General features: G+C 47.2%; 2 protein-coding genes across 2 annotated transcripts in view; both read left to right on the top strand.

The window, feature by feature from the left end:
- LOC144480711 (uncharacterized) overlaps positions 1-6,916 on the top strand; it is a 48,466-nt gene extending 41,550 nt beyond the window's left edge. The window contains exon 2 of the mRNA XM_078200303.1: positions 6,395-6,916. Within this exon, the coding sequence (XP_078056429.1) occupies positions 6,395-6,916 (522 nt within the window). The remainder of the gene's footprint in view (positions 1-6,394) is intronic.
- Positions 6,917-8,870: 1,954 nt separating this feature from the next.
- The window catches only part of LOC144480710 (uncharacterized), a 28,960-nt gene continuing 18,461 nt past the window's right edge, over positions 8,871-19,369 (top strand). Inside the window, exons 1-2 of the mRNA XM_078200302.1 lie at positions 8,871-8,998; positions 10,449-11,778. Of these exons, the coding sequence (XP_078056428.1) occupies positions 10,807-11,778 (972 nt within the window). The 5' untranslated portion in view covers positions 8,871-8,998; positions 10,449-10,806. The remainder of the gene's footprint in view (positions 8,999-10,448; positions 11,779-19,369) is intronic.

The following is a 19,369-nucleotide window of genomic DNA, read 5'->3' as shown; positions in this document are numbered from 1 at the left end:
AGGGCAGGTGAACGGCCTCTCCCCAGTGTGAACCCGTTGGTGAGTCAGAAGGTTGTATGAATGGGTGAATCCCTTCCCACAAACAGAGCAGGTGAACGGTCTCTCTCCAGTGTGACTGCGCCGATGAACTTCCAGTTGTGATGGGAAACTGATTCCTTTCCCGCACTCCACACATTTCCACGGTTTCTCCATGGTGCTGGTGCCCTTGTGTTTCTCCAGGTTGGATGATCAGTTCAAGCCTCATCCACACACACAACATACACGTAGTTTCACCCTGCTGTGAACTGTGATGTTTTTTCAGGCTGTGTAACTGGTTAAAGATCTATCCACATGCAGTTCACTGGAACACTCTCACTCGGGTGTGTGTTTGTCTCGATGCTTTTCCAGTCACAGTGATGTTTAATTTCTTTGCCCACAGGCAGAACAGACAAATATTTCTCTTTCCAAATTCAAAGACCGATGATATTCAGCTCTGAAGGAACTGAATGACTTTGCCAGTTATGATGTTCGGTTTGAGTTTTCTGTCTGCCATTCTTTCACTTCCAATATCCTGTAAAAACAGTTCAGAAAAGTCATCACTGTCAGAACAGGATAGAAACTCTGAACAGACAATTCTAGTTTGTCAGGAACATTTTTTCCTCTCTTGTTCCCCCAAATCTGTAAATCCCCGTCCCACCCACTCTCTCTCCCTCCTCCCTGGGCTGAAATCCAAACCCATCTCACCATCTCTTTCCTCCACTCCCAGTTTTCTCCCTCCCTCTCCTCTGTCTGGGTTCAGTTCTCCAGCTCCTGTCTGCAGACTGACAATAAAACCAATGGGTCTTATTGGGGGTGTTGGGGCCTCCAGCGGGTGTTTGTGAATCCTCCCCGCCCACCTCCCAGGGTTTCCTTCCTTCCCAGAGATCAGAGTCCTCATTGATTTGAGGCCAAAGTGTAACCTCTTATTTATTGTCCCCCTCCCCCATCCTCTGATGTGAACCATCCTCCAGTGGCTGAGCCAGGATGGGGCCGTTAACCTGGGCCTGTTCCCGGGAGGGAGGGAGGGAGAAGCCCCGCAGCTGCAAACCAGGGAGCTGACAATGATTCTGAAGGGTTTGCGGATCCACAAAGTGTTTCCAAATCCTCCCAGCCACCGCCTAACGCTGACTCCGCTTCTCCGGGACAAACAAGCGCCAAGGACAGCAATGACACTGCGCATGCTCCACATCACAATGCCCGGGGACTGATTGACGGCAGCTCGGACCAATAGGAAGAGGGGGCGGGGCTGGAGGACCGAGCGGGAGCGGCTGGTCCTCCAACCAATCGGAGTGAATGGGGGGCGCGACCTGAAGCATGCGCAGTGCCGGTAATGGCGACGGATGGATGGTTTTGACTCGGAACCGAGATCAATACGAGGTAGAGGGCGGCGTGCGGGGAATGATAAATGTGGCGGGTGGGTGGAGAGACTTTGTAAACATGTTGTTCAAACCCAAACCCCGGAAATGAACTTCCCGGTTCCCCCCCTTTGTACCAAATGGAGCGGCAGCTTGTAGTGTTAGACCCGGGCTGACTGCCGCCATTGAGGCTGCATGTGGGAGACCGGCAGGGATTGTGACCGGAGAGTGAAGCCCTGACGTCACAATGGAATGGGTGAGGGTGTGACATCACAATGGAATGGGTGAGAGTGTGACATCACAATGGAATGGGTGAGAGTGTGACGTCACAATGGAATGGGTGAGAGTGTGACGTCACAATGGAATGGGTGGGAGTGTGACGTCACAATGGAATGGGTCGGAGTGTGAGGTCACAATGGAATGGGAAAAGATATTGACTATCTCGCTGATCTATGCCCCTCATTATTTTATAGACCTCTATAAGGTCACTACAAAGCCTCCTACGCTCCAGAGAAAAAAGTCGCAGTCTATCCAGCCTTATAACTCAAACCATCAAGTCCCGGTAGCATCCTAGTAAATCTTTTCTGCACGTTTTCTTGTTTAATAATATCCTTTCTACAATAGGGTGACCAGAACTGGACACAGTATTCCAAGTGTGGCCTTACCAATGTCTTTTACAACTTCAACAAGACGTCCCAACTCCTGTATTCAATGTTCTGACCAATGAAACCAAGCATGCTGAATGCCTTCTTCACCATTCTGTCCACCTGTGACTCCGTTTTCAAGGAGCTATGAACCTGTACTCCTGGATCTCTTTATTCTATAGCTCTCTTCAAGTCCCACCATTAACTGAGTAAGTCCTGCCCTGGTTCGATCCACCAAAATGCATCACCTTGCATTTATCTAAATTTAACTCCATCTACCATTCATCAGCCCACTGGCCCAATTGACCAGGATCCTGTTGCAATCCTAGATAACCTTCACTGTCCAATATGCCACCAATCTTGGTGTCATCTGCAAAATTAATAACAATGCCTCCTATATTCCCATCCAAATCATGAATATAAATGGCAAATAACAGAGGACCCAGCACCGATCCGTGAGGCACACTGCTGGTCACAAGCCTCCAGTTTGAAAAACAACCCTCCACAACCACCCTCTATCTTCTGTCATCAAGCCCATTTTGTATCCATTTGGCTACCGTACCCTGGCTCCTGTGAGATTTAACCTTCTGCGACAACCTACCATGTGGTACCTTGTCAAAGGCCTTGCTAAAGTCCATGTAGACAACATCAACTGCACTGCCCTCATCTACCTTCTTGGTTACCCCTTCAAAAATATAATATCAAGGGTAAGACTCTTAGCAGTGTAGAGGATCAGAAGGACCTTGGGGTCCGGGTCCATAGGACTCTTAAATCGGCCTCGCAGGTAGAGGAGGTGGTTAAGAAGGCGTATGGTGTGCTGGCCTTCATCAATCGAGGGATTGAGTTTAGGAGTTGGGAGATAATGATGCAGCTTCATAAGACCCTCGTCAGACCCCACTTGGAGGACTGTGCTCAGTTCTGGTCACCTCATTACAGGAGGGATGTGTAAATGATTGCAAGGGTGCAGAGAAGATTTACAAGGATGTTGCCTGGATTGGTTGGCATGCCTTATGAGGATAGGTTGAGGGAGCTCGGTCTTTTCTCCTTGGAGAGTCGAAGGATGAGAGGTGACCTGATCGAGGTGTACAAGATGTTGAGAGGTATAGATCGAGTGGATTCTCGGAGGCTTTTTCCCAGGGCTGAAATGGCTGCTATGAGAGGATACAGGTTTAAGGTCCTGGGGAGTAGCTACAGAGGAGATGTCAGGGGTAAGTTCTTCACTCAGAGGGTGATGGGTAGTGGAATCGGCTGCCGTCAGGGTGGTGGAGGCAAACTCGATAGGGTCTTTTAAGAGACTTCTGGATGAGTACATGGGACTTAATAGGATTGAGGGTTATAGGTAAGCCTATATATAAGCCTAGGTAGGTAGGGACATGACCGGCGCAACTTGTGGGCCGAAGGGCCTGTTTGTGCTGTATTTTTTTCTATGTTCTAAGTTCTAAAAAACTCAATCAAATTTGTGAGACATGATTTTCCACTCACAAAGCCATGCTGTCCCTAATCAGTCCTTGCGTCTCTAAATGCCTGTAGATCCTGTCTCTCAAAATTCCTTCAAGCAACTCAGCCACTACAGATGTGAGGCTCACCCACCGGCCTGTAGTTCCCAGGCTTTTCCCTGCAGCCCTTCTCAAACAAAGGCACAACATTTGCCACCGTCCAATCTTCAGGCACCTCACCTGTGACTATCGATGATTCAAATATCTCTGCTAGGGGACCCACAATTTCCTCCCTAGCCTCCCACAATGTCCTGGGATCCACTTCATCAGGTCCCGGGGATTTATCTACCTTGATGCACTTTAAGACTTCCAGCACCTCCTTCTCTGTTACATGTGCACTCCTGAAGACATCACTATTTATTTCCTCAAGTTCCCTAACATCCATGCTTTTCTCAACAAAGGATTCCTCAAAGGATTGTGAATGAAGCCCAGTCCATCACCCAAACCTGCCTCCCATCCATTGACTCTGTGTACACATCCGGGTGCCTCGGAAAAGCAGCCAGCATAATCAACCCTCGCACCCCGGACATTCACGCTTCCACCTATTTCCTTTGGGAAATGAAACAAAAGTCTGAGCTCACGTACCAACCAACTCAAGAACAGCTTCTTCCCTGTTGCCATCAGACTTTTGAATGGACCTACCCCGCACTAAGTTGATCTTTCTGTCCACCTTAGCTATGACTGTAACACTACATCCTGCACTCTCTCCTTTCCTTCTCTATGAACTGTATGCCTTGTCTTGATAGTGTGCAAGAAACAATTCTTTTCACTGTATACTAGTACATGTGACAATAATAAATCAAATCAAGTGCATCCTCTGATCTTGTGGGAGTTTGGGGAAGAAATTGCAGAGGCTCTTGCAGAAATATTTGCTTCATCCCTTTCCACTGGTGAAGTTCTGGAAGACTAGAGTGTGGCTAATGTTATTCCATTGTTGGAGAAGGGTTGCAAAGAGAAGCCTGGTAATTACAGGCCGGTGAACCTGACAACAGTGGCGGGTAAGTTACTGGAGAGGATTTGGCCAACCTTTGGGTAATCAAGGTCTGGTTAGGGAGAGTTGTCAGAGATCCTGGGTACCAGCAACTTTAAGCATTCTTAGTCAACTTGAGTACAAACAGCACTGGACACCAGGCATAATCCAATGTGGGCCCTTTAATAACTTGTGCACAAGGAGAAACCCTGTGCAGCTGTCCCGCAAGTGGTTCTGATGTTACAGAAAAATAACTTGGCAATAATAGTCAATTACAGCAAATCAGAAACCAGGAATGTTTCTAATCCTTCATTGACGGACATATTCGCCAATTAAATCCTAGCTTTTCGCCCTTTCGCGTTCAAAATTGACTTCTGCTAATCTTTTATTTGCATAGCATATCCCCATATCTCGCCTTTGGTATTTGTTATGGAGAAATCTGGTCTTGCTCACCCTCTGGTGAAGGCCGAAAAGCAGAATGTTCTGGGGCCTACGTAGGTGAAGATTAGCCTGTTCATGCTGAAATAGCAGACACTGACTCCTTTGAAGGTCTGCAAGCCGATAAACATTTTCACTCGCTGTTAAAGAGAAGGCAGGAAACTTTAATCTGAGCATTTCCACATAGTCAGCACTGCTTCGTGCATGTGTTAGAGTGGGCCAAGGCTGAGGCAGCTGTCGTATATATATTTATAGAGTGAGAATAGACTAACATTTCGAGTCTGGATGACCCTTTGTCAGAACTCTGATGAAGGGTCATCCAGACTTTAAACGTTGGCTCTATTCTCTCTCCACAGATGCTGTCAGACCTGCTGACATTTTCCAGCATTTTCTGTTTTTGTTTCAGATTCCAGCATCCGCAATATTTTGCTTTTATATATATTTATATATCCAAATGTGCTATGTTAACAAAATGGGCAGTTACTAACCGAAATATAAAGCATCATGTGATTTAGCTGACTTGACCATATTCCTATAGTTATTCAGTCATTAAAGACACAGTCATGGAGCATTAAACTTGCCTCGCAGGGCCCCTCGTATCAACACACAGGCAGCTGCTTTGTGAGACTGCGAGCAGCACAGACAAGTCAGAGATAAGAGTGTCCTGAGAAGAGAGATTCATTGTGAAGGCTCAGGGACAGTTGATAAGATGTATTAATTCTATGATTCTCATGAACATTTTTTCCCCTCTCATTCCCAAAAGCTGTAAATCTCCATCCCACACACTCTCCCTCCATTCTCACTCTGCTGTATCTAATATTCACCCTCCCAATTCTCCTGAAGGTGCTGATTGAGGCTGATTGACAGATCCATGCTCACTGCTTCCTGTCCACGACTCAGAAATCATAATAGGAGCTGCAGTTGGCCATTCAGCCCATTGAACTGCCTCAACCATTCATTGAGAATTGGCTGATCTACCGCAGCATCATTTCCCACGCTATCCACCAGATAGAGAGAGAATAGAGCCAATGTTCTGAGTCTGGAGAGAGGAAAGAATGTTCCATAGAAACTAGAATTGTGTGTTCTGAATTTCTATCCTGCACTGACACTGATGACTTCTGTAAACTTGTTTTACAGGATATTGAAAGAGGAATCACAGGCTGAAATCTCAAACGTCACATCTAGATCTGACAGAGTCATATTCCTTGGGACCTGAATATCATCGGCCTTTGTATCTTGAAGGAGAAATTGTTGTCTGGTCTGTCAGTTTGAAAAGATTTCAAACATTAGTGTGACTGGAAAAGCACCAACACACGGCCACACTCGAGTGAGAGTCTTCCAGTTCACAGACTCAAGAGCTTTAACCAGTTACATAGCCTGAATAAATATCACACCATTCACAGCGGGGAGAGACTGGACACGTGTTCTGTGTGTGGACGAGGCTTCAACTGATTGTCCACCCAAGAGAGAGGCAAGGACACCTGCACCATGGAGAAACCATGGAAATGTGCGGACTGTGGGAAGGGATACGGAGCCCCTTCAGAGCTGGAAGTTCATCGGCGCAGCCACACTGGGGAGAAGCCATTCACCTGCTCTCAGTGTGAGAAGGGATTCAGTCAGTTATCCAACCTGCAGAGACACCAGCGAGTTCACACTGGGGAGAGACTGTTCACCTGCTCTCAGTGTGGGAAGGGATTCACTAATTTATCCACCCTGCGTAGACACCAGCGAGTTCACACTGGGGAGAGGCCGTTCACCTGCTCTCAGTGTGGGAAGGGGTTCAGTCAATTATCTGACCTGCAGATACACCAGCGAGTTCACACTGGGGAGAGGCCGTTCACCTGCTCTCAGTGTGGGAAGGGATTCAAAGTTTCATCCCGGCTGCTGAGACACCAGCGAGTTCACACTGGGGAGAGACCGTTCTCCTGCTCTGTGTGTGAGAAGATATTCAGTCTTTTATCCCAGCTGCTGAGACACCAAAAAGTTCACGAGTGATTCCAGGGGTTGGATTCTGCTGTTATTGTTTCTGCTCTCAATTACATCCAGGACTGCATTTTGTTCATTCTCACAGTTGGTCAATGGGGAGGGTCAGAGGGTTTCTTTCTGCTGGACTGGCCGGTCTCATGACTTTGTCTCCAGTGGGCTGATGCTCTTTGAGTCTTGTTGCGAATACCTGGTTTCAGATTTCACACGGATCACAGAGTGACAGGGTGTTAGGAAGTTCAGAGTCACTATTTCTGTTTGAAACCTCCCAATGCCCATCCAATTTCCTTTGTAATTGTTTATTGTCTCCACTTCCTCCACCCTCGTAGGCAGCGAGTTCCAGGTCATTACCATTCGCTGCATCAAAATATTCTTCCTCACATCCCTCCTGCATCTCTGACCCAAAACCATAAATCTGTGTCCCCCTCGTCCTTGTCCGTCAGCTAATGGGAACAGCTTTTCTTTGTCCACCTTATCTAAACCTGTCAGAATCTTGTCCACCTCTATCAAATCTCCCCTCAACCTCCTTTTCTCCAAGAGGAACAACCCCCAGCCTGACATTGACAATAAAGAACAAACTAACAGAATATGTTAATACCTGAAATCAAATGGGAATGTTTAATTTCTGTTTTAAAGAAATCATGAATATATTGTCCCGTACAATAAAGGGATTTGAATAACTCAGCTTGGGTGCAGTTGAATGAAATGTATCAATCTCGTATCCACCCACAGTCTAGAGGAAGTGTGGAATGTGTAGCTGGAAATCCCTCCCTAACAGTACTGTGGGTGTACTTACACCTCAGGCATTGTAGCAGTTCAGGAAGGCAGTGTTGGTGCTGATTGTGGCCGAGGCAGCTACAGACAGCCACATATCCTGTTATAACTGAAGGACTGCAGATTAAATGCGAGGCATTGTGGGACATGACTATCTTGACCACATTCCTGTGACTGCTCAGTTTCTGCAATCATGAACCATTAAAGCTGCTTAGCAGGGCTCTGAAAGAGGACCTGGTGAGAATATTTACTCATAATGAGTTAGAATTAAACTTATCCCAGGACCGGCTGGTGTTCAGTGGCTGAGATTCCTGAATGTGTAAAAAGGGGGTCTGATCAATCAACAAACAGTGGTAGGTAGTTAGTTAAGAAGCGTTCTCATGCATTATTTGAATTATTTTATCATAAATTTGTGATCAGAACTGTGAGGGACTTGTAACCCAATAGTTGTTGAATTGACGGTAAACTCCAAGTAGCACTGGACTGAAAAGGGGGTCTGACCAAGAAGTGAAGTGATCTCAAGGCATTGTTTAAATTACATCATCATTGGCCAACTTCCCCTTTGTGACGTCACAGTGGAGCCATCCTTGAATCAGCCAATGGGAATCACTGTGCTCCGCGGTGACGTCTCCGGGTTCCAGTGAGCAGGCCCGGGCGCGCGGACCCGGGAGCCCCGCCCCCACCCATTGTTCCCCTCCGCCTGCACCACATCGAGCCACGGTTTCCAGGCAACCGACTGGCGGCTCCGGCCAGAGCGAGAAGCCGCTCGGTGAGCTCCCCCTCCCCCCGGCCCGGGACTGCGCAGGTCCAAGGGAGGGGGAAGCTGTGAATTGCAGGGCAGATCCTGCCCCCTGACCTTCTGAGGTGTTGATTAATAGGAAGAGTTGGAGGACCGGAAGGACTCTGGTTCTCCAGCTGATCAGAGCGCGGGCTTTGCGTGAATGAAGATTGAGCTTCAGACAGACTGAAACTTCCTCCTGTCTCCAACATCAGAGAGGTTGTTTCTGTAGTGAAGTGGTTGTCACGTTTGCCTGACACGCAAAAGGTCCCCGGGTCAGAACCGGGCAGGAATGTTAATTTGTTAATTCCAGCATCTGAAAGTGGGAAGGGGGAGGAAGGTGAGCTGTTGCCTGCCTGCCTGCCTGTCGTCTGGCCTGCCTGTCTTCCGTCCGTCCGCCCACTGGAGGGTGCTCTCTCCCTGGAGGGAGAGAGGACACGGAGTGACTTTCTTTCTTTTTTCTTTCCATCTCTGGGAGGGAGGACTGCACGTTTCAACATCGAGGGACTGAGTGGTTGGGCTGGTGCCCTCATCATCAGAAGGTCGGTGCCTGAAAGGGATGGGGGGGTGAAGTAAATTCAGACTGTTTTTTCCATCGGCGGGCGGGCGGGCGAAGACACCCCGGACTTGAACTGTTTGCGCCCAAAAGGGCTGGAGGAGTAAAGTCCCCCACCCACTGCTGCTGCCCCCAACACCGGCACCCCCTCCCCTCTTTCCCCCTGACTGGGGCACCGGCCCCCCTCCGTGCCTTGTCCCTCGTCCTCCCTCCTGCTCCTCCGACCTCCTCTCTCGCTCCGGGGAGAGAGCACCTAGATCCCCATCCACCTACCCTACCCTCCCTTATTTTTCCCTCCTCTTATACGCCCTGCCGTGGCAGAGCCTTCTCGGCCCACCTATGCGGGCGTGGCAGCTGCCAGAGCCCCCGCCGCTCCCAAGGCCCTGCCACCTTTTTCGTTGCTCACGCGGCAGCTCGGGGTGAAGTGCTACGCCCACCCCGACATGTCCATCGAGGCCTGTGTCAAGGCAATGGCTGGGGTTGTCGGCCCCTCAGCCATTGTCGCGGCCTCTAAGATGTACGGCCGGGCCGTATTCTTTTTGAAGGCCACCCACCCGCCACATTTATCATTCCCCGCACGCCGCCCTCTACCTTGTATTGATCTCGCTTCCAAGTTGAAACCGTCCGTCCGCCGCCGCCATTACCCGCACTGCGCATGCTTCAGGTCCCGCCCCTCATTCACTCCGATTGGTTGGAGGACCAGCCGCTCCCGCTCGGTCCTCCAGTCCCGCCCCCTCTTCCTATTGGTCCGGAGCTGGCGTCAATCAGCTCCCGGGCATTGTGATGTGGAGCATGCGCAGTGTCATTGCTGTCCTTAGCGCTTGTTTGTCCCGGAGAAGCGGAGTCAGCGTTAGGCGGTGGCTGGGAGGATTTGGAAACACTTTGTGGATCCGCAAACCCTTCAGAATCATTGTCAGCTCCCTGGTTTGCAGCTGCGGGGCTTCTCCCTCCCTCCCTCCCGGGAACAGACCCAGGTTAACGGCCCCATCCTGGCTCAGCCACTGGAGGATGGTTCACATCAGAGGATGGGGGAGGGGGACAATAAATAAGAGGTTACACTTTGGCCTCAGATCAATGAGGGTTCTGATCTCTGGGAAGGAAGGAAACCCTGGGAGGTGGGCGGGGAGGATTCACAAACACCCGCTGGAGGCCCCAACACCCCCAATAAGACCCATTGGTTTTATTGTCAGTCTGCAGACAGGAGCTGGAGAACTGAACCCAGACAGAGGAGAGGGAGGGAGAAAACTGGGAGTGGAGGAAAGAAATGGTGAGATGGATTTGGATTTCAGCCCAGGGAGGAGGGAGAGTGTGTGGGACGGAGATTTACAGATTTGGGGGAACAAGAGAGGAAAAAATGTTCCAGACGAACTAGAATTGTCTGTTCAGAGTTTCTATCGTGTTCTGACAGTGATGACTTTTCTAAACTGTTTTTACAGGATATTGGAAGTGAAAGATTGGCAGACAGAAAATTCAAACCGGACATCACATCTGACAAAGTCATTCAGTTCCTTCGGAGCTGAATATCATTGGTCTTTGAATATAGAAAGAGAAATATTTGTCTGTTCTGCCTGTGGGCAAAGAAATTAAACATCAGTGTGACCGGAAAAGCATCGAGACAAACACACACCCGAGTGAGAGTGTTCCAGTGAACTGAATGTGGAAAGAGCTTTAACCAGTTACACAGCCTGAAAAAACATCACAGTTCACAGCAGGGTGAAACTACGTGTATGTTGTGTGTGTGGATGAGGCTTGAACTGATCATCCAACCTGGAGAAACACAAGGACACCCGCACCATGGAGAAACCGTGGAAATGTGTGGATTGTGGGAAGGGATTCGGTTTCCCATCACAACTGGAAGTTCATCGGCGCAGTCACACTGGGGAGAGACCGTTCACCTGCTCCGTCTGTGGGAAGGGATTCACCCATTCATACAACCTTCTGACTCACCAACGGGTTCACACTGGGGAGAGGCCGTTCACCTGCCCTGTGTGTGGGAAGGGATTCACTCGCTCATCCCACATTGTGACACACCAACTTGTTCACACTGATGAGAGAATGTTTACATGTTCTGACTGTGAGAAGAGTTTTAAATGCAAAAAGGATCTGCTGACACACCAACGAATTCACACTGGGGAGAGACCGTTCACCTGCTCTGTGTGTGGGAAAGGATTCAATCAGTCATCCCACTTGCAGACACATCAACTTGTTCACTCTGATAACAAACTTTTTAATTGTTCCCACTGTGAGAAGAGCTTTAAAAATAAAAAGGATCTGCTAACGCACCAATATGCTCACACTGGGGAGAGGCCATTCACCTGCTGTGTGTGTGGGAAGGGATTCAGCCGTCCATCTGCCCTATTGAACCACCAGAGAATTCACACTGGGGAGAGGCCCTTCACCTGCTCAGACTGTGGGAAGGGATTCACTCGTTCATCCAACTTATTGAATCACCAGCGAGTTCACACTGGGGAGAGGCCGTTCACCTGCTCTGTGTGTGGGAAGGGATTCAGTCAGTCATCCAACCTGCTGACACACCAGAAAGTTCACAGTGCGGAGAGGCCATTTACCTGCTCTGTCTGTGGGAAGGGATTTTCTCATTTATCTTATCTTCTGAAACACCAGCGAGTTCACACTGGGGAGAGGCCGTTCACCTGTAATGTCTGTGGAAAGGGATTTATTCAGTCATCCCACCTGCTAACACACCAGCGAGTTCACAAACGACTGCAAGGTTTGGATTCTACTCTTAATGATGCTGTTAATCATATCCAGGACTGAATCGTGTTCACTCTGACAGTCTTCATCCGTTGAGGTTTAATATTCTGAATAAATATGAAATAGACCAGCTTTGTTTTTTAAAATTGTTGTCGATTTTTGTCTTTCCCACCTGACCCCACATCACCAGGCTGGAGCTCAGAAAGGACAATCGGGGGAGGATCATATGGCAAACAGGACGCAGTCCTTCAGGGTCACAGAGAGGGACAAACAGCACTTTGCTCTTCCTCATCTCTCTTCACGACAGCAAAGTACCCGTGTGGTTTAATCCTGAGATGTGCAAGAACCTCAGTCGCTCCCTTCTATGTTTCAGCGCTCCTAGACCAGGAACAGAAGTTCCTTTACAACTGTGTTTAGAGTCAGGAAGAACAACAGTGAATGCTGGTAGGATGCTGCTAAATCAGAGATTGGTGCAAAACTCGGATCTGTTCCTGACTGAGAGTGAAACGGCAGGATTAGATTTCCAGACTGAAAATGCAGAAAAGTCTAAAATATTTTAATGTGTTTGTGTCAGTGCCAGTTTATTGAACAGAAACCAGTTTAAAATAAATTGGTTAAAGTCTGCATTAAAGTAGCAGCTGGAGAGTTCAAAGGAACCTGTTATCTGCTGGGACAATTGGACAACAATTTGATTCCCAGATAAAAAGGAGCTACAGCGTGTCCAAGAATTCCCAGTTTTATTGATGAGGCTTCCCACACATTGTCCTTTTAAATAAACCTCACTCCTATCAACCTTTAACCATTATAAACAGAATAGAGAGAAGAGTGAAGCTGTGCCTGTCCCTTTAACTGGAAACTGAACAGCATCAAGCCCCAACTGTCCCTTTAAGAATGAATGATGTGTTCAGCTGAAGATTCCTATTGGTAGTTTTCTGGGTGATCTCCTTATTTTGGATTATTCTCAGTGATCCTCAGTTGTGTGAACCTCTTCTCACTCACTTAATATCTCTCCTCTCTGTCAGATACTCACTTAATATCTCTCCCCTCTGTCAGGTACTCACTTAATATCTCTCCTCTCTGTCAGATACTCAATATCTCTCCTCTCTGTCAGGTACTCACTTAATATCTCTCCTCTCTGTCAGATACTCAATATCTCTCCTCTCTGTCAGATACTCAATATCTCTCCTCTCTGTCAGATACTCACTTAATATCTCTCCTCTCTGTCAGGTACTCACTTAATATCTCTCCTCTCTGTCAGATACTCAATATCTCTCCTCTCTGTCAGATACTCACTTAATATCTCTCCTCTCTGTCAGGTACTCACTTAATATCTCTCCTCTCTGTCAGATACTCAATATCTCTCCTCTCTGTCAGGTACTCAGTTAATATCTCTCCTCTCTGTCAGATACTGACTCACTTAACATCGCTCTCCTCTCAGACACTCATTTCACTTACCTTCCACCTCTACACTCAATTAAACACGCTCCTTTCACTCCCTTACCTCTCTCTCAAATACTGTCTCAGTCACTTAACCTCTATCTTTCTCTCAGACACTCATTCATTTAACTTTTTTATGTCAGATAGTGCTGAAACTCACTTAATTTTTTTATTCTCTGGTTATCTCTCTCTAAAAAAGCACCAAACACCTTCAATCTCTCTTCTCTGTCTGAGACAACATCGAATTTACAGAGACTCAATCTTCTCTCTCTGTTTTTTTTATTCATATGTGGGACACAGGTGCCGCTGACTGGCCAGCATTTATTACCCATCCCTAGTTGCCCTTGTTCAGAGGGCAGCTGAGAGTCAACCACATTGCTGTGGCCCTGGAGTCACATGTAGACCAGACCGGGTAAAGACAGCAGATTTCCTTCCCTAAAGGACATTAGCGAACCAGATGGGTTTTTCTGACAATGGTTTCATGGTCATCACTCGATTCTTAATTCCAGATGTTTTGAATTGAATTCAAATTCCACCATCTGCCATGGCGGTATTCGAATCTGGGTCCCCAGAAAATTTGCTGAGTTTCTGCATTAACATCTAGCGATAATACCACGAGGCCATTGTCTCCCCACTTCTCTCTCCCACTTCCTCTGACAGGCCCTGACTCACTCTCATTTTCTGATCACCCTCTTTGGGGGAAACTCATTCCTTTCTATAATTTCCCCTCATCTCTCCCAGTGATGACCCTCAGTCCATCTCCCAATTCATTGACTGTTAAAAACCCAAATAATCTTTGTTTATTGTTTAACATGGGAATGGAGATGAATGTAATGCTGAGAGCGGCAGCAATCTGTGTGGTTGTTCTTGATGCTGTCAGAGTGAGTTCACCCTCACAGACAGGAAGACCGTTCACGGTGATAACATCTCAAACTGATGTCGCCTGTTTCACTCTCAGGAAATACAACTTCCTGTTTCTCTGCTGCCGGTTGCAAACCGCGCATCTCACTTCTGGGCAAAAAATAAATCCAGGGGCCACAATCTGGTGAGAACATGTATCAGTGCGGCCTATATCCATCCACAGAGACAGGATCAGAGTCACACAGGATCACATTGCGGTGATATTTACAAATGAGTCTGTTATTTCTGTTCAGAGTCTCCATTCCCGGATATAACGAGCTGTATTTGTGGATCAGTCACTGAGTTCCCTCTGCTCCCCATAGCTGGGGACTGATAGCCTGCTCCCTTATATTGTATATCATTCTCTCTGTATTGCTTGTTTCCTCTGTTTCTCAGCTTTTATCTCTGACCACCTCATCTTTCTGTTTTTTAAAATCTCTCTCAATGTTTCTGTCTTTCTGTCTCTCCTCTGTATCTCTCTCAGTCTCTGTGTGTTCCTATTTAACCGAGATGTTCAGCATCATGAAGGGTTTCTGATTGATTATAGAAGGAAAAACAGGGAAAAAAGCAGAAAAACTCAGCAAGTCAGAGAGAAACAGTTAACATTTTGAGTCCATATGATTCTTCAGGGCAGGAAAAACATGGGCTTTTCTGTCTTAGATCAGGGTACGTGATGGGGAGGTTTAATAGAGGTGTTTAAAATGACAAACGATTTATGATAGTGTCAATGGAGAGGAACTGTTTCCCAGAAGCAGGAGGGTCTGTCGATGGGGAGAAACTTTCCCAGGTGCAGAAGGGTCTGTCGATGGGGAGAAACTTTCCCAGGTGCAGAAGGGTCTTTCGATGGAGAGAATCTATTTCCCAGGTATTGGAGGGTCTGTCGATAGGAAGAAACTGTTTCCCAGGTGCAGGAGAGTCTGTTCACAGAGGGGATACAGAGATTTAACATAATTGACAACTTAACTGGAGAGGGTGATGAGGATGATTTTTTACACAATAATTTGATGCAATCTGGAATGTACAAACTGACAGGTGCTAGAAGCAGATTTCAAGTAAAGTTTATTAGTCACAAGTAAGACTTACATTAACACTGCAATGAAGTTATGTGAAATTCCCCGTGTCGCCACAGTCCGGCGCCTGTTTGGGTCAATGCATCTAACTAGCACGTCTTTCAGAATGTGGGAGGAAACCGGAGCACCCGGAAAAACCCACGCAGACATGGGGAGAACGTGCAAACTCCACACAGTGACTCAAGCCGGGAATTGAACCCGGCGCTGTGAAGCAGCAGTGCTAACCACTGTGCCGCCGTGTTGCCCAGCCACCGTGCTGCCCAATTTAATAGTAAATTTCAAAGAGAATTGGATAAATACTTGCAGAGGGAATTTGGCAGAACGATGGTAAATGGGATTAATTGACAGTTCACTCGTCTTTGTGACATTCTGAATGTTTCTCTCCTGAGGTTTTAACATTTGATCTTTTCAGTCACAATGTGTCTCAAACAGAAGATCAAAATATTGGGTTTGATGAGCTGTCAGATCTGTTTCCCATGTGACTGTAACTCAAGAATTGCAGATAACCATGAGAAGGAACTGATTATTTTCAGTTCCTCTCACAGGTACACCTCAATATCAGAAATCTCTGGAGTTCCCCATGTCCTCATTATTCTCCCCTTGAGCATAACAGCTCTCAGTCAAGTAGAGTCAGTAACACATGTCTCTGCCATAATGTTTGCATTCCTATTTTCCCACTCACCTCCCAGTGACACTCAGCATAACACACAAACCTCAAACTATCATTGCCCCCTTACATCTTGTCCTCCTCTTACAAGCAAATATTTGTTGGGCCTCTTGTCTCCCTTAATGTCAGGTTACCTGCAGGCAAAATGACCTCAGCGACACTGGAACCGATCTTTGTGATTATCATTGTTACACCAGATTCCAATCAGCCCCAGGACCTGCAGTTGTAAAATGCAGTAACATTTTAATATCAGGCAGGTTATTGTCAAATAGTAAGTGGCAGAGTGACAAATAACAGAATTGGAATATATTATATCAATAGACCATGACTCACTCGCTATCAAATGAGACCCAAACTTTGGTTATGGTGCACGAGATATTGACTGTATTATCATTACATTGGATCCCCAGGCCTAGAATACCCGACGCTAAAATGCCACCCTGACTACCTTCCATGGGAGTTCACCTCTGTTAGCCTGACAGCAGTTTACGTCCCACCCCACGCAGGCGTGAAGACGGCATTGGATGAAATATACACCACCACAAATAGCCTTGAGACGAGGCCTTGTCCTGAGGCCTTGTTCATCGTAGCCGAAACTTCAATCAGGCCAAGCTCAAGGGTGTTCTACCAAGGTACCTGCAACACATCTCCTGTTCCATCAGAGGCCCAAACATCCTAGACCACTGCTATACAAATATCAAAAATGCCGACTGCTCTATCACCAGTCCACACCTTGGAAAATCACGTCTGTGCTCCTGCTCCCAGCTTAAAAGCAAAAACTGAAATGGGAGAATCTGCCAAAGAAAGTCGTGCAATATTGGTCTGAGGAATCGGATGATCTCCTACTAGACTGCTTAGAGTCAGTAGATTGGTCAGTATTTAAAAACTCTGTGACCAGCCTGAATGAGTCCTCCACCACAGTAACTGACTCATTAGTAAGCGTGTAGAAGACTGCGTGCCAAAGAAGCAAATCCATGTGTTTCCCAACCAGAAACCATGGATGAACAGGGATATCCACTGTCTGCTGAAGTTTAGATCTGAGACGTTCATGTCAGGCGACACTGACCTATACAAGACAGCCAGATATGATCTATGAAGATCCATCAAAGATGCCAAAAGACAGTACCGGATCAAGCTAGAATCCTAGGCTATCCACATGGATTCCCGTCGACTATGGCAAGGTCTGCAAGACATAAAAGGCTACGAGATTAAGGCAGGTAAAATCACCGGCTCCAATGCACCCCTCCCCACTGAGCTCAACACATTCAATGCCCGTTGTGAGCAAGAGGTCAGCGAGAGCACACCCTCCATACCAGAAGCCTCGAATGATTCTGTATGTTAGGTCACCAGTGCAGACATCAGAGTAGCCTTCTCAAAAGTCAACCCATGGAAAGCAACTGGCCCAGACGGGGTACCCCAATGAGCACTGAGGTCCTGCGTGGATCAGCTGGCAAGGGTATTCACAGACATCTTCAACCTCTCATTACAACAATCTAAGGTCCCTACCTGCTTCAAGAAGAGGACCATCATCCCGATACCAAAGAAAAGCCAGGGCAGCGTGCCTTAATGACTATCATCCGGTGGCTCTGACAAACCATCTTTTTGTGATTCATGCACAAGGACACCCAGGTCCCTTTGCGCAGCAGCTTGCTGCAATTTATTACCATTTAAATGCATGGTTGGGGACCCCGCGCACCCCCGACATTCTCTCTTCCACCTTCTTCCATCGGGAGGGGGATGCAGAGGTCTTGAGGTCGCGTGCCGACCGACTCGAGAGCAGCTTCTTCCCGTGCTGCTGTCGGACTTTTAGGTGGGCCTATCTTGCATTGGGTTGGTCTTTCTCTGCACCCTAGCTGTGGCTGTGGCACTGCATTCTGCGCTCTCTCATTTCCTTCTCTATGAACGGTATGTTTTGTCTTTATAGCGCAGAAGAAACAATACTTTTCATTGTATGCTAAAACATGTGACAATTAAAAAAAATAGTCCATTTTGCTGTTATTCCTACCAAAATGGATGACCTCACATTTACCAACATTGTACTCGATTTCTGTTGGAAAAATAGGTTGCATGCTTACTTTTTAATTATACAATGTTCAGAGCACTAAATTTGACACACACAATCATAGAATCCCTATAGTGCAGAAGAAGGCCATTCGGCCCATCAAGCCTGCACCGACAACGATCCCATCCAGGCCCTATTCCTGTAATCTCATGCCCCAACATGAAAGGGGCAATTTATCATGGCTAATCCACCTAACCTGCACATCTTTGGACTGTGGGAGGAAACCCACGCAGACACAGGGAGAATGTGCAAACTCCACACAGTAAACTGAGGCTGGAATTGAACCCAGGTCCCTGGCGCTGTGAGGCAGCAGTGCTGACCACATGTGACCAATAATCAAGGACATGGCAGACATGACCAGTGTGTGAATTGCTGATGAATGGTCTTGTCCCTGTTGTTCCAATCTGTGTCCACAAAGGGACAATCCAATGGCAGAGCCATTGCCCAGCATTCACTGCGGGAGCTGCTGCGCATGCGCACTGTCAGGCTGTGATTGGAGCATGCGCGGTGCGGGTGCTGCAGCTTGATGGAAGCGCGAGGCGGTCGTGTGGCTTTCGCAACGGGTGAAATAAAACACCCAGTGTGGGTGGGGAACGGAGCCGGTGGGTGGAGAGATTTCATTACCACCAGACTCGGCTCGCAAAGTTCGAGTAAAAATCTAACGGTCCCCAATTTGGACCGAGACGGTTGTTCTCTCGGTGTCGGGCCGGGCTCGCCGGCCGCCATCTTTATAAGGGGCAATGTTCCGGCAAGGGCACTGCCATCTTTATAAGGGGCAATGTTCCGGCAAGGACGCTGCCATCTTTATAGGGGGCAATACCAGCAGCAGGAGAGAACTTTATGCATTTCTATGTTAAAAGCAAAATTCTGTGAGTTCTAGAAATCTGAAATAAAAACTGAAAATGGTGGATTGCTAACCTGGACTGACAATAATGTATTTACAGGATACTCGGAGGAGAGAATTCACAATTCAAAACATTGTATCTAGATTCAGTCGATTCATCAAGATCATTGACCTTTGAATGTGTAAAGAAGCTGTTCTGTCTGTGGGAAATTATTTCAGCTATCAATGTGTCTGGTATTTGGATATAAGAATGATAATTTCAAAACCAGGACTCTGCTTGACTGGAAATCATGACAAAGTACTGCAGATGCTGAAATCTGATGAAGGGTCATCCTGACTCGAAAAGTTGGCTCTATTCTCTGTCCACAGATGCTGTCAGACCTGCTGAGAGTTTCCAGCAGTTTCTGCTTTTGTTGTGACTGGGAATCAATGTGGGTGAGCAGGCACTGAGGTCTTGGGGCTAACTGGACTTGCTGTCATAGAGTCACACAGCACAGAAAGAGGTCCTTCAGCCCATAAGTGAACAAGCAAGGAAAAGATGTTCCACAGCATCAGAATTGTCTATTTAGAATTTCTGTCCTGTACTTACGAGGATTCATTTTATAAACTCCTTTTACAGGCTATGAGAAAGGGAGGAATTCCAAACAAGAACATCAAACCAAACA

The sequence above is a fragment of the Mustelus asterias genome, chromosome 30 (assembly GCF_964213995.1).
Source record: "Mustelus asterias chromosome 30, sMusAst1.hap1.1, whole genome shotgun sequence".
NCBI lineage: Eukaryota > Metazoa > Chordata > Chondrichthyes > Carcharhiniformes > Triakidae > Mustelus > Mustelus asterias.
The sequence above is the reverse complement of the archived record's forward strand: the minus strand, read 5'-3'. Positions and strand labels throughout refer to the sequence as shown.